This window comes from Felis catus, chromosome D2 (genome assembly GCF_018350175.1).
Source record: "Felis catus isolate Fca126 chromosome D2, F.catus_Fca126_mat1.0, whole genome shotgun sequence".
Taxonomy (NCBI): domain Eukaryota; kingdom Metazoa; phylum Chordata; class Mammalia; order Carnivora; family Felidae; genus Felis; species Felis catus.
Window position 1 is genome coordinate 56386563 of NC_058378.1, and position 14431 is coordinate 56400993.

At 49.1% G+C, this 14431-nt stretch overlaps 2 protein-coding genes across 2 annotated transcripts in view; one reads left to right on the forward strand and one right to left on the reverse strand.

The window, feature by feature from the left end:
- Positions 1-5921, reverse strand: part of ARHGAP19 (Rho GTPase activating protein 19) — a 79901-nt gene extending 73980 nt beyond the window's left edge. The window contains exons 1-2 of the mRNA XM_045040510.1: positions 5869-5921; positions 3730-3938 (exon numbers count right to left, since the gene is read on the reverse strand). Coding sequence (XP_044896445.1) covers positions 3730-3905 — 176 coding nt within the window. The 5' untranslated portion in view covers positions 3906-3938; positions 5869-5921. The remainder of the gene's footprint in view (positions 1-3729; positions 3939-5868) is intronic.
- A 2285-nt stretch (positions 5922-8206) lies between these two features.
- On the forward strand, positions 8207-10848 carry FRAT1 (FRAT regulator of WNT signaling pathway 1). Its single transcript, XM_004001583.4, has one exon. It carries the CDS (start codon positions 8435-8437, stop codon positions 9278-9280), a length of 846 nt encoding a protein of 281 aa, XP_004001632.2. The 5' UTR covers positions 8207-8434; the 3' UTR covers positions 9281-10848.
- The last annotated feature ends 3583 nt before the right edge of the window (positions 10849-14431 follow it).

Below are 14431 nucleotides of genomic sequence, written 5' to 3' on the forward strand. Positions count from 1 at the left end.
GCCTTGCTCATTCAGTCATTCATTTATTCACACTTCAGTGTGAATTAAGTCCAAGGGTACCTCTTTTGGAACATGTGAATGTAAAGGACCACTTCTAATTGTGAAAGGCTTGTTGCCCAGTTAAAATAACTTCACACAGTCATTTAGATTAGGAAACATGAAAACCTTCTGGGGACTCAAATGCATCTCAGATGACCACTGCTGCATTTCTAGATTTGTTTATAGATTGCTTGATTAGTTTTGGAGACTGGAGGCTCTATGAGTTAAGGACTATATTTAGTTTTGCTTACCCAACTACTTGTTGAAGGAATAAAGGAACGAGTTAATCAATTAAATCAAGGAAGTAATAAATGAAACAATAAAGTTGCTCAGGCCTTCTGGAAAAACTACATCCTGCCAATACTGGAAATGGGCTTTTGTTTTGATGCACCCAGCAACTCTTAAGGGATCCTCTACTTCCCTATCTCAGTCCAAGAGTTTGGGGTATGACTGGCCCTATCTCTGGCTATAGGAGTGGGCAAAGAACTCAGGCCTGACCAATCAGAGGACTCTCACTTCTGAACTTAAGAGACTTACAGTCTAGACCAGCCCAAGTAACTACTGAAATAAAGAATGTTCTAACAGCCCCCACTGAGGGAACTGAATGGGGTGGGAGAGCAGAGGGCTGAGGAACCACCACCTACTGGGGAGAGCAGAGACAGCTTCATGAAGGAGCTTCACTTCACAGACTGAGCAAGACTGAGATGGCTAGAGATGTGGGAGAAGCCATTCTCTGCGCAAAGAACAGCACCAAACACAAGAGACAGGAACCTGGCTTGTGTGGGGGTGGAGGACAAGAGGTTTGGAAGAATGGATCAGGGCCAGTCCTCTAAGAGTTCTGGATACTGTGTCAAGGAGCTAAGGGTTTTACTCCGGAGGCAACGTGCACATATTCACAGTGGGAAAGGTGGGTAACCTGAGCAGGATTGGGCGTTAGGAAGTTGATCTGCCACAAGAGTGGATTAAAGGGAAAGAGGCTAGGGTCCAGAAACAAGTTGCATGCGCCCAGCCAAGGAAACACGAAGGGCATCCGCAGTGGGACCAGAAATAGGGCATGACTGCTAGCAGAGGCACTGAAGGCCTTGGGGAATAAGAACTAGGCAGAGGTAAGAGACCACATCGCTGCGCCTGGGTAACAGCATGTGGGTAGTGGCTTGAGGAGGGCAGGTCTAGGCGTCAACCAAAACAGAGTTTGAATCCTGGCCCTGGCACTGGTAGTCTGGGTGATCTTGGGCAAGTTTTCTTATCTCTGGGCCTTGGTTTTCCTCTCCATAAAGAGGATAAAACCAAACTTAGAGGTTACTGGAAGACTAAAGGAAATAACATCTGTAAAGCACTTTTCCGTAGAGCTTTTAGGTACAAAGTTTCTTTTGGGGATGATGCATATATTCTAAAGTTAGATTATGGGGATGGTTGTACAACTCTGGAAATACACTAAAGGCCACTGAACTGTACAATTTAAATGGGTGAATTTTATGGCATGTAAATTATGTCTCAATAAAACTGTTAGAAAGAATAATCAGTATGTGGTAGCTACTATCATTATCAGCTTCGGTTCCTGATCTGAGTATTTCTCATAGGCCTGCCTGACTGGCATTGCTCTCCAAACCAGCTTTGCAGATTTTCTGATTATAGTAGCATTATCTTCACAAAGTTTCTGGTTGGCCTAAACAAGGTAGAATGTTATTTCTTCCTCACAGAAAAGAGATCCAGAGGTAGGCAGTCTAAAACTGCATTTGACTCTTCAGACGTTGTTTGAGATTCCTTCAAATGCACTGCTCTTTTCATAGATCCGTGTGGCTGCTGGAGTTCCAGCTAACACATCCACATTCCAGGCAACACGAGGAAAGAAAAAAAGAAAGGTTTGGCCCCTTTCTACTAGGGTGACTTTCCAAAAGTACCACACGGCACTTCTATACTTCTGACTTCTAGCTCACTGGCTAGAATGTCATCACATAGCCCCATCCAGCTGCCAGAGAAATTCAAAAGTGTGATACTAGAGTGCTTCCATAACGTGGGGTTCATCGAAGGGGAGAATGGTAGCTGGGAAGCAAACAGCAGCTTCTGTTAAAGCTTCTAGCTAACAAAGGGAGGCAAAATACAAAGATACACACACACACACACACACACACACACACACACACACATACACACACATACACACACATACACACACATATCTTTAAAAGAATAAATGGGGGGGGCGCCTGGGTGGCGCAGTCGGTTGAGCGTCCGACTTCAGCCAGGTCACGATCTCGCGGTCCGGGAGTTCGAGCCCCGCTTCGGGCTCTGGGCTGATGGCTCAGAGCCTGGAGCCTGTTTCCAATTCTGTGTCTCCCTCTCTCTCTGCCCCTCCCCCGTTCATGCTCTGTCTCTCTCTGTCCCAAAAATAAATAAAATGTTAAAAAAAAAAAAAAAAAAGAATAAATGGTAAGGGCACCTAGGTGGCTCAGTCAGTTAAGTGTCCTACTTCCGCTCAGGTCACGATCTCGCGGTTCGCCAGTTGGAGCCCCGCGTCAGGCTCTGTGCTGACAGCTTGGAGCCTGGGGCCTGCTCCGGATTCCATGTCTCCCTCGCTCTCTGCCCCTCCCCCACTCGTGATCTGTCTTTCTCAAAAATAAATAAACATTAAAAACAATAATTTTTTAAAAAACAATAACGATTGTATGGTTTGCCTCCAGGTTGGGAGACCGGGTGGCTGGGAACAGGGATGGGGTCAGAACTTCCACTTTTCCCATTTTGACCTTTAGAATTTTCTTTTTTTTTTTTTAATTTTTTTTTTTCAACGTTTATTTATTTTTGGGACAGAGAGAGACAGAGCATGAACGGGGGAGGGGCAGAGAGAGAGGGAGACACAGAATCGGAAACAGGCTCCAGGCTCTGAGCCATCAGCCCAGAGCCCGACGCGGGGCTCGAACTCACGGACCGCGAGATCGTGACCTGGCTGAAGTCGGACGCTTAACCGACTGCACCACCCAGGCGCCCCTTGACCTTTAGAATTTTCAACCACGTGGCTATATTATCTAGTCAAATAAATAAAACTAGAATCTTTTCTCGAAGAGACTGAATTAGGCCACCTGACCTTGTGTCTCCTGATTTCCAATTCTGTTGATTCCACTGCTGTCCCAGGCATCCAGACAGTCCCGAAACCTCTGCAGATCCAAGACCACCTGCCTGGACACCTAGTCTTCCCTTCCTGCTGCCGTCCCTTTGGCAAGGACAGCGCAAGCTTTTCTGCAGTTCCAGAAATGTGAGTGCTGACTGCATCAGCCTATATGGGGTCATCCTAATAATCCCTGTGGAGATGTGTTCCCGATATGGCTTTTATTTATTTATTTATTTATTTATTTATTTATTTATTTATCTATTTATCTATTTATTTATTTTACATATGATGAACACACAAAAAGGGGTTATTGGCCCCTTGTTTTTTTTTTATCTCTTCATTCTTTATTCCTGTTCTCATGGCCGATGTCGCTGGGCCTAGCATAACCCAACATCTATCAGAGGGGCCCTCAGGCCTTCAATTTTTTCCACTGATTCTCAGAACTCCCCCAGAGCCTTCAATAAATTTCTCCATGGCTTACATGTTTTACACAATTTCTTGAAATTACTCCTAGTTCCCTAGGACTGCCGTAACAAATTACCAAAAACCTGGTGCCTTAAAACAACAGAAATTGATTCTCTCACAGTTTTGGAGGCCAGAAGTCCAGTATCAAGGTGTCGGTTGGCAGGGTTGGTTCCTTTCTGGGGACTCTGAGGGAGAAGCTGTTCCGTGCTCTCCGTAGGTGACTGCTGACAATCCTTAGTGTTCTCTGGCTGGTGGTGACACCTCTCCAATCTCTGCCTCTGCGGACACGTGGCATTCTCCCTGTGCGTCTCTGTGTCCAAATTTCCCTCTTTGAACAAGGACACCAGCCACTGCATTAGAGCCCACCCTACTCTAGTTTGACCTCATCTTAACTTGCTTACATCCGCAAAGACCCTCTTTCCAAAATAAGGTCCCATTTACGGGTTCCAGGCAGGCAGGAATGTGGAGGGAGCTTCATTCAACTCAGTGCACTACTCAAGTCTCCACCTGCCAGCTGCATCCCTCTCAACCTCTTCCCCAGTCTTGAGTCATTTCTACCTTTATGAATGGCAAAATTATTTCACACTGCTGCATCACTGTTAGCCCAAAGCCGTTCATCCAGTTTAACTACTGAGTTACAGACACCGCTGTCCCATTTAACCAGTGGCCAGTTATCTTTCCCACCCTATCAGCAGCCTCAAGACATTTTCAACTTCTGCCCTCTCAGTTTGCAGCTTCTTCAGCGCTACTCTCCCCCCCCCAAGAGGTGTTTACTATCTCATTAGCACCTCTTTGCACCTCAGTGTGAATCCCCTAATCCCTTAAATTCTCTCTGTACACATACCCCCCCCCCCCACCACCAACCTCCAACCAGCTCAGTTCCTCCAGCCTCCCTGCGTGGGCGCTGGGTGGCAATGAAGGGACTGATAAAGAGGCCAGCCCATGTCTGCCCATCGCTCAGCACTCAGGGATGCTGCTGGCCTCTGAAAATAGTGTCAAGCCTCATTCCTGCCATACAGTTTGAAATCCTCCACAGTGGGCAAGAATTTGGTCGGCCTGCAGCAGACTGTCTACATTCTTTTCAACACTGGAGAATGAGTCTACACAATTCCCCTGCCGTGTAGCAGGCAACCTGCCAGCAAGGTGTTTCCTTGCTCCCTTCCTTCCCAGTTGTCAGCCCTGAGCACCCCCCCCCACCACCACCACCCCGTGTCCCGGGCAGTTCTGAAGGAAGCCATAAAATTAATCAGCTCTTTTCTGTGGCTTATTTTTTCCTAGCATTTTATTCTAAAAATTTGCAGTCAACAAAGGTGAAAGAATTTGACAGTGAACTACCCTATTACCCAGCACCTAGATGTTACCATTAATATTTTTTAGCATTGAAAAAATTGATATATATCTCACGTCTAAAGTGAATTATTTACTTGTTTATTTATTTATTTATTTATTTATTTATTTATTTATTTATTTAGAAAGCATGCACCCACACGAGTTGGGGAGGGCAGAGGGAAAGACAGAACCGTAAGCAGGCCCCATGCCCGGTGAGGAGCTGGATGCGGGGCTCCATCCCACCACCATGAGATCATGACCTGGGCCGAAATCAAGAGTCGGCCACTGAATCGACTGAGCCACCCAGATGCCTTCTAAGGTGAATTTTAAAGTGTATACTTATGAAATGTACATTTTAGTGGCTTTCAGTATACTCACTACATTGTGCAAACATCACCACTAATTCCAAAACATTTTCATCACCCCAAAAGAAATCCCCGACCCATTAGCAGTTAGTCCTAATCCCCTTCTCTACCCTGTCAGCCATTAATCTACTTTCTGTCTCTGTGGATTTGTTTTTTCTGGATATTTCATATAAACAGAATCCTACAATATGTGGCCTTTTGTGTTTGGTTCCTTTCACTTAGAATAATGTCTTCAAGGGGCACCTGGGTGGCTCAGTCGGTTAAGTGTCTGACTGTAGCTCAGTCATGATCTCCCAGTCCATGGGTTTGAGCCCTGTGTCTCAGCACAGAGCCCGAAGTCTGCTTCAGATTCTGTGTCTCCTCTCTCTCTGCCCCTCCCCTGCTTGCACTTTGTCTCTCTCTCTCAAAAATAAGTAAACATAAAAGTATTTTTAAAAAACACAAATTGTAAGCTGCTACCAATTATTTACATCTTAAGTTTTTAAATAAGTAGATTCAGAATATTGAAGCTAATAAATGCCTGCCTTGATTGTACATTCACATGAATAATAATTTAAGGGGCACCTGGGTGGCCAGTTAGTTGAGCGCCCGACTCGATTTCAGCTCAGGTCATGATCCCAGGGTTGTGAGATTGAGCCCCATTCTTGCATGCACACATTCTCTCTCTTTCTCTCTAAAATAAAATTTTAAAAAGAATAGTGATTTAAAATGAGGGGATAGTCCTTTCGTGATAAAAAATGCTCAACAAACCAGGAATAGAAGGGAATGTTATCAACCTGATGAAGCCATCTTTTTATAAAAACCCACAGCCAACGTCATACTTGATGAAAGACTGAATGCTTTACCCTAAGACCAAGAACAAGACATGAATGCTTGCCCTCACCATTTCTACTTAACATTGTTCCAGGAGTTCTAGCTGGATAACTAGGCAAGAAAGATAAAAGGCATCCAGACTAGAAAGAAGTAAAACTATCTTTCTTTGCAGATGTTATGATCAATATATATAGAAAATCCTAAGGAATCTACTAAAAAGAGATGATGAATTTTATGACACCCTGTAGAAGTCCCCATTTCCAAGACTTAAAAATTCCCTGGCTTTTTTCAAACTGCCTCTTCCTTTATTCCCACATTCTTCTCTCCATACTTAGCAAGAATAAACCCAACACTTTTTAAACAATTACCCACCTATTCCCTCCACCCCATCTCTCCTTGGAGGTTTGCTCTTGTAATTAGCATCTTTGGAACTGCCCACCTCGACCCTTGATTCTCCCCATCTGGACGGTCTCCAGTCTCTTCCTCTGGCACTCCCTTTCAAAATTAGGCTACTCTCCTGCTGCCTATCCTAAAGTAGCCCCCTTCTGCCTGGCTTCTGTATTTGTGTGTGCATGTGTTGTGGTTAATTTTTAAAACAGCTTTATTGACATATAATTTACATATGAAATTCACTCATCTTAAGAGACCATTCAGGGGCTGGGGGGGGGCGGGGCAGGGAGGGGCTCAGTAGGTTGAGCAACCCACTCTTGGTTTCTGCTCAGGTCATGATCTCCCAGTTTATGGGCTCCAGCTCCACATTAGGCGCTGTGCTGAGATTCTCTCCCTCCCTCTCAAAATAAATAAGTAACTATTTTGGGGAAAAGAGAGAGGGGCACCTGGGTGGCTCAGTCGATGGAGCGTCCAACTTCAGCTCAGGTCATGACCTCAGGGTTCCTCAATTAGAGTCCCACATCTGGCTTTCTGCTGTCAGCGTGGAGCCCACTTCGGATTCTCTGTCCCCCAGCTCCCCTCTCTCATGCTCGGTCTCTCCCTCTCAAAAATAAATAAATGTTAATTTTTTTTTTTTTTTAAAGAAAGAGACCATTCAATGATTTTTAGTAAATTTACTAAGTTGTTCAACCATCACCATAATCCAGTTTTGAATATTTCTCTCACGCTGATAGTATACCTCCCCTGATTGGCTTGTAAAGGCTGGGCCTCTACACTTGGCCACCTACAAGTGTAGAGTTTGGAAGTTAGGCCTGAGGGATTTGGGATTTTGAATAAAGGTCTAAAACCTCCCGGCAACAAGGCAGTGAAGAATCATTTTTCCATCCCTCCTCCTTTTAAAAAATGAAGTCTTGGTTAATCATTAAGCCAATCATGATATCTTGAAGAGTTAAACTGATCCATATCTCCATTTTCATCCAAACAGTTTATTTTCCTCTCCTGTGTTCCCCTCAGAGAAGATACTCCCCTGCTGAGCTGAGGCATTCTTAGAACTTTCTAGCTCAGTTCACACACCCACCGCCCAAGACCAACGACCTCCTCCTCTCCAGGAATGTCAGCCCCAGTCCAGGCCCCATATACCCATGCTCCTGGTCAAGAAACATTGCTCTGTGTCCTTTCTTTGCCTATTCTAACTCTACCGCCCGCCCCCCGCCCCCCGCACTCCATCACACCACAAGGTCCTGGGCTTCCTTTTCATCCCTGTCAGCCTCGTTTCCCTAATCTCCAGACAGATCTCTCGCCTGACCCCTTCTCTCCATCCTCGCTTCACTCGCCGGGTCATCACTTCCCAGACGCGGGCACCCGGGACCTCAAAGGCGCAAATGCCAAATCCAGACGAGTTGACGCGCCTAAAAGAGGGGAGTGTGTGGGTGTTAAGTGTCTGTGCTTGTGTGTGGAAGAAACCAACTGAGTCCACGCCGGTGTTCATTTTCTGGAAATGCCAACCACGCCCGGCTGACAGAGCGGGTATCCGCAACCCAGTGCGCTCCTGCACACAGCACTCAGGGTTGGTGGACTCAGAAGCAGCTAGGTTTCACCCTGCACCCGAGCCCAGCGGGCGCCCCGCCCCCCAACCGTACAGCGCACCCCCGTCCTGGCGCGGTGGTAGGGCCCGGCGGCGACGTCACCCATTGTTTACAAATCAACCCGAGCCGGTAGGATTCCGGCTCCCGCGGCTGCAGGCGCGCGGCGCGAGTGCCTGGCGGCTTCCCGCTTCCGTGTCCGCCCCGGCCCCGGCCCCGGCCCCGGCCCCCGCTCCCGCTTCGGCCTCAGCACCGCTCCCCGCTCCGCCGCGGCCCATCGAGCCCGGCGGGCCGCCGAGCCGCCAGCGCCGGCCGCCGAGCTCCGTGTGCCCGGGCGGGGGGCCATGCCGTGTCGGAGGGAGGAGGAAGAGGAAGCCGGCGAGGAAGCGGAGGGGGAGGCGGAGGAGGAGGAGGAGGACAGCTTCCTCCTGCTGGAGCAGTCGGTGACGCTGGGCGGCTCGGGCGAGGTGGACCTGCTGGTGGCCCAGATCGGCGAGGCGCTGCAGCTGGACGCGGCTCAGGACAGCCCGGCCTCCCCGTGCGCGCCCCCGGGGCCGCCGCTGCAGCCCCCGCGGCCCCCGGCGGCCGTGCGGGCGGACAAGGCCCGGCCCCCTGCGCTGCCACTGCTGCTGCCGCCCGCGCCGGCCGAGGCGGTGGGCCCGGCGCCCCCGGGGGCCCTGCGCTGCGCCCTCGGGGACCGCGGCCGCGTGCGGGGCCGGGCTGCGCCCTACTTCGTGGCCGAGCTCGCCGCAGGCCCCAGCGCTCTGTCCCCACTGGCCCCTCATCCCGGCTTTGATGGGCCTTCGGGAGCCAACAAGCGGGGCGCCCCGCAGCCGCTGTCCGGCCCGTGCCGGCGAGGTTGGCTGCGAGGCGCCGCCGCCTCCCGCCGCCTACAACAGCGACGCGGGACCCAGCTCGAATCCCGCACCGGCGACGACGATCCGCACCGGCTCCTGCAGCAGCTGGTGCTCTCGGGGAACCTCATCAAGGAGGCTGTGCGGAGGCTTCATTCGCGACGGCTGCAGTTACACGCAAAGCTTCCCCAGCGCCCGCTCACGGGGCCTCTGTCGGCCCCAGTGCATGAGCCCCCTTCGCCCCACAGCCCTCGCGCGGCCTGCAGCGACCCCGGCGCGTCTGGGAGGAGGGCGCAGCTCAAAACTGGCGACGGCGTTCTGGTACCTGGCAGCTAACACCCCGAGTGGCCACAGTGCCAGCCTCTGCCTGGAGGGCAAGGGATTCCGCTGAGGGCTGCATCCCTATTCAGACTGGTGAACTCGCGCAGTTGGAAACGGGAAAATAAGCTAATGCAGACGAGGAACGGAAAAACCGCGAATATTTCCTTGGGGAATTAATGGAGGGCTCCAGTGTGTTTGAAACAGCTTGGTTGGCCCTATTTGTGAGGCAGATTACAGAGCGCACTCCCAAGCTCACATTCAGTAGGACTCCTTATTTGGCTTGACCAGCCCCGGCGGTGCAGCTTGCAGTTCCACGCAGCCTCTCGGAGCCCTTCAGCCCGGCGACCATGTGGCCACACTCCACGCTTCTCGGGATCGCCGAGCGTCTGAAAGACGAGGATGATCCCAGTTACTTTACCTTTTCAGGGCTGGTTCCTGATCCACTTTGGGGGAGGGGAACATGAGTAGACCGTCATTTCAGGGAGAACCTCAAACTGCCAGACTTGAAAATTTGTGACTCTTAAAAAAAAAAAACAAAAACGCATCTCATGTCTTTTGGGTGCTGGTTCTTAATACAAAACACGCGGTACCATGAGAGGACTTTTTGGGAGTTGAATAGGAGTAACGTTTTCTCTGTCCCCTGTTTTGCAACTGGCTGCGGTTCTCAGCGTGGCAGGGAAAGGTGTGCGAGATTGGCACGGGAGGCGGGGGCGGGCGGTGCTGGGGAAAGGTAAGGTGGGACGTGGAGTGAACCCTCCTTCCTGTCTAAAATATTTTCACAGCCGTCCCTCTCCTCCTCGGGTTCAAGGCCACTGTTTCCTGAGCACAGGCAGGGTTCCGGGGTTCCAGTAGGGCAGAAGAGTTGCCGGGTTCTGCCTGTACTCCGGAGAAGAGCTCGGTGTTTTGCAAGTACTGGAGTCTCCTAAGGACACGCGCACCGCGGCCACCGCGGGTATGGGGAGGCGGGGACGTGACGGGCGCCGGTGCCTTCTGCGGGCAGCCGCGCCCTGGGCTTTCACAGAAACTGCCCAGAGTCTTAGCCTCGGGTCCCTGCGCTCCCCCCACGGCTCTGCTGTCCTACTCCAAGTGGGTGGCGCTGGTGCTCCTTGGGGCCAGGGCTGGGGGCTGGGGAGACGCCACGTGACGCGCACTCCGGGGACACAGCCTCGCACAGCAGCTTATAATGGACTCTCCGGGGCCATTTGCAATAACAGCTGCAATTCCCTGGATAGACGGAGTTGATTTCCTCCCTCTGCCCCTCCCCCAGGCATGCCAGCTCGCCTTTGTAAGTGAAGGAAACCGAGTAGAAAATGTGACCCTCCAAACGGAGAAGCTGCAGGCTTTGCCATTGTGAATGGTGGTAAAGTGCTTTAACATACTGTTCACTTACTCTGAGGGACCTAAAACCGTTTTGTGGGTGTTTTAGTTTTATAAGATTCAATGGCTTGTTCATCATCCAGATGTGGCTATTGACATATCTACACTTCGCACCGGAGTGTCTGGAATTGTGGCTATCCTGATTGTAGGATTTTAACTTAACTGAAATACTTGTTTTTAATAAATGCGTTGGGTTTTTTGTTGGGTTTATTGTTGGGTTTTATCTTCTACTTGCCCTCGGTGCGAAAGATGCAGAGAACACATTTCTCTAATCCATAAACCTTAAAAACACTTGAAATCCTTGTCGGCCTGCCTTGTGGATGGTAATTAGAGCGCCTTTGTGTCTGAGCGGCTCACTAGTTAAGCAGGGTCTGTGTGGCTGGGCGTGTATTGGTGCTGGCATGAAATTAAATGAAAGTGAGGTCAGGTTTTGGACCAATCCCATTCACTAAAACCTTAGAGCCTTTTGGATTACTAGTCAGTGATGGAGTTTTATGAAGCTGCCTCTGACTATTAGCAAAGGACATCAGTTCAGCCTGTCACTGCAGACTGGGAGGCTCATCACTTTTTTTTTTTTTTTTTTTTTTTTCTTTCTAACGTGGTCATTAAGTGGACTCGTTTCACAAGGCAGCCCTTAAGGCTGGGGCAGCTCTTGGTTAGCGGCCGATCAGGATACAAACCCACGGTGGGAAAGCTGTCTGGCAGTGTCTGAAAGGACTCCTCTCTTTGCTCTTAGCATGTTTGCTGCCATTCTCTCCAGGAGCGGTGACATAATGGCCTGTCTCTATCCCTCCCTTTCTGAGTTACTTCAGCCTGTTCCCTCCAGGAAGGAGCCACACTAGGCAATATATTATGCAGGGTTCAAGGCCATTTATTAAATGGGGACCTCGGACAAGTTGCTGAACCTCTGTGGGCTTTTGGTTTCCTTCTGTACAATAGACGAGAAGTGAGATGTGGAAAAGTTTGCTGTGATTGGCACATACTGGAGAAAAACAGTCTCTAGTCCCTACTCGTTCCTTCCCAGGACTGCCCCTTGGTAGCCATATGACTGGGTCCTAGGTTTCTCATGAAAGAAGGGCATGCCATGGTCCCAAAAGTGCTTTCTGGATATAGTTTTCTTTCTTTCTTTCTTTCTTTCTTTCTTTCTTTCTTTCTTTCTTTCTTTCTTTCTTTCTTTCTTTCTTTCAATTTATTTTGAGAAAGAGAGAGAGAGAATGCAAGTAGGGAGGGGCAGAGAGAGAAGGAGAGAGAGAATCCCAAGCAGGCTCCCTGCTGTCAGCACAGAGCTCGACTCAGGGCTCTGTCCCATGAACCCTTGAGATCGTGGCCTGAGCTGAAATCAAGAGTCAGATGCTCAACGAACTGAGCACCCGGGCACCTCTACGGTCCTGACTTTCTAACTCCCTTCTGGACTCCATGCCTATTGTCTATACCTCCCCATTCTCTCTGCCCCTGATAGTCTGAGATACACCTCCAGAGCGCACCAAGCCAGCTGTTCCCTACACCCTGTCCAGAAAATGTTGTGGGAGGCTTGTCCAGTGGGGCTCAGCAAGGGAAGGGTGATTATGTAGGCTCTAACACTGAGGAAGGGGACGCTCCAACAGTGTAGGTGGCTGCCACGACTGGCCGCTGAGCAGGAGGAAAGTGCTGACTTCCTCCAGCATTGGAGTACACCTGGGGTCATCAGCTCCGCTTCTTACTGGGGATGGGATTTCCTTGAGGTCAAAGGGTTCGGGGCAATCGAGGGCCAAACCGGCCATGATTTGATGCCACTGCACCGGCCGTGCTGGCTTGTAATGATCAATTAAGGCCAGACTCAACCATGGGGTTCACATAGTACTACTCCCTCCTTAAAAAAAGAAGACTGGAGAGGAGCCTGAGTGGCTCAGTCAAGCATCTGACTCTTGATTTTGGCTCAGGTCACGATTACAAGGTCATGGGAGTGAACCCTGTGTCGAGCCCCCGTTAAGCCCGTCAGGCTTCATGCTTAGCGTGGAGCCTGCTTAAGATATTCTCTCTTGCTGTCGCCCTCTTTCTCTCTCATTCTGCCCCCTCCCCAATTTGCACACTCTCTCTCTCCAAATAAATAATTAATTTAAAAGGACATCTGGAGAAAACTAATCTCTACTATCAGGCACTTTAAATGCACCATAACCCTAAACCGTCCAGCTTTTAAAAAATCTTGCAGGCCTTACTAGTCACCCCAAAATCTTTTTTGAAATAAGTCAAGGTTTACACAAATGATTGTTATTAGACCACTTTCTATATATATATATATATATATATATATATATATATATATATATATGTGGAAAAATAGTCCGGTAAGGGAACAGGACAGAGTCACCTACCAAAGTCACTTATGAAAGTCAAAGGCCTAACAGAGTCTAGAACCCAGGTCTCTGGGCTCCCAGTTCAGGCCTCTTTCCAATAGACTAACACCGTCATACACAGTCCAATATCGTTCACTGCACAACTCCGCACATATACTACAATGTGAGTGACACCCCTGTAATTGTCCAAGATGGTGGCCCTGCCACTGGAACCCTGAAAAACATACCCCAGATCCCTAGGCTGAGCTAGGGAAAGCCAGGTACGCCACAACCATATTCTTACAAAATATTCAGCATCCCATGAAGACAGCTAGTTGGCCAGAGAAAATAGCCTGGATGAGATAAAAGACCAAGCTAGAAAGTCAACGAGAAAAATACAAAATAAATTAAAACACGGAAACTGGCAAGTAACGAGTGATGTGGAGAAAAGAATGCCACACCTCACAGAGAACTGCACAGTCTGCCACCCCAGGATTTCATTCTAAATTAGGCATAAACGCTACAATATTTGGATTCAGTTTTCGCCCTTCTTTTTCCAGCTCATAAGCAAAGACATGGAATGAAGATCAGACACCACTTTCGTATCCAGCAAAGTCTGTATTGAACCCTGTGATCCCTTCCTTCCAATCAGAAAAGAGTTACCCTGGCAACTAAATTACTAACTCACTCAATTAGCTCCCCCCTCTTCCACCAATGCTCAGTAATCACAGAATGTCAGCCCAGGGAGAGCTCAGCCTTAGGCGGTCTAGTGCTACCATAGTTCTATTTAGCCATAGAAGCCCAGAGAGGTTGCCCCTCAGAGGTGCACTCGTTTGAACACGGTGCAGGCTCCTGCAGGCCCAGGGGCAAAACCTCTCCCGTGCAGTACATCTTCATGGTTTTCCATCCATCACTGATGGGGGAACAAGTGACCTGCCCTTAACAGTTTCCCAGAAGTAAAGACCTTGGGCTCTGCAGGCAGCCCTACCCTGCCTCCACACAGGCAGCTGTGTGATTTGGGGCAGAGTCACTGACCTAATTAATGAGCTCAATGAACTCATCTGCAAAATGGGAGAAGAAGGGCCTACCTTGGAAAAATTATGTGAGTGTTCAATTAGATAATGCATGGAAGTAAATAGCAAACAATAAACCCTCGAATAATGAGACATTGTATCTGGAAGCTATTGCATGAAGGTCACGACTTTGTTTTTTGTGGAAAATCCTGCCTCTTAAAAAGGACTTCTTCCATCTGTTTCTTCAAAAGCATAAACCTGTTTCCTCTGAAGACTGGTTGCTTGAGCATATGCCCCTGTTGTATAGGTAAGTGCTAAGGGAAGTATAGAGAACCCTTTACTCAGTCTAGATGAGGTTTAATCTGAAAAGGGTGGCAGTGCCTTTCATCCCAAACCTTGAAAGCAGATCAGGACTAGTAGAATAGGAGCAGCAGGAAATATTACAAAAGGGAGGGTTTGTGCTG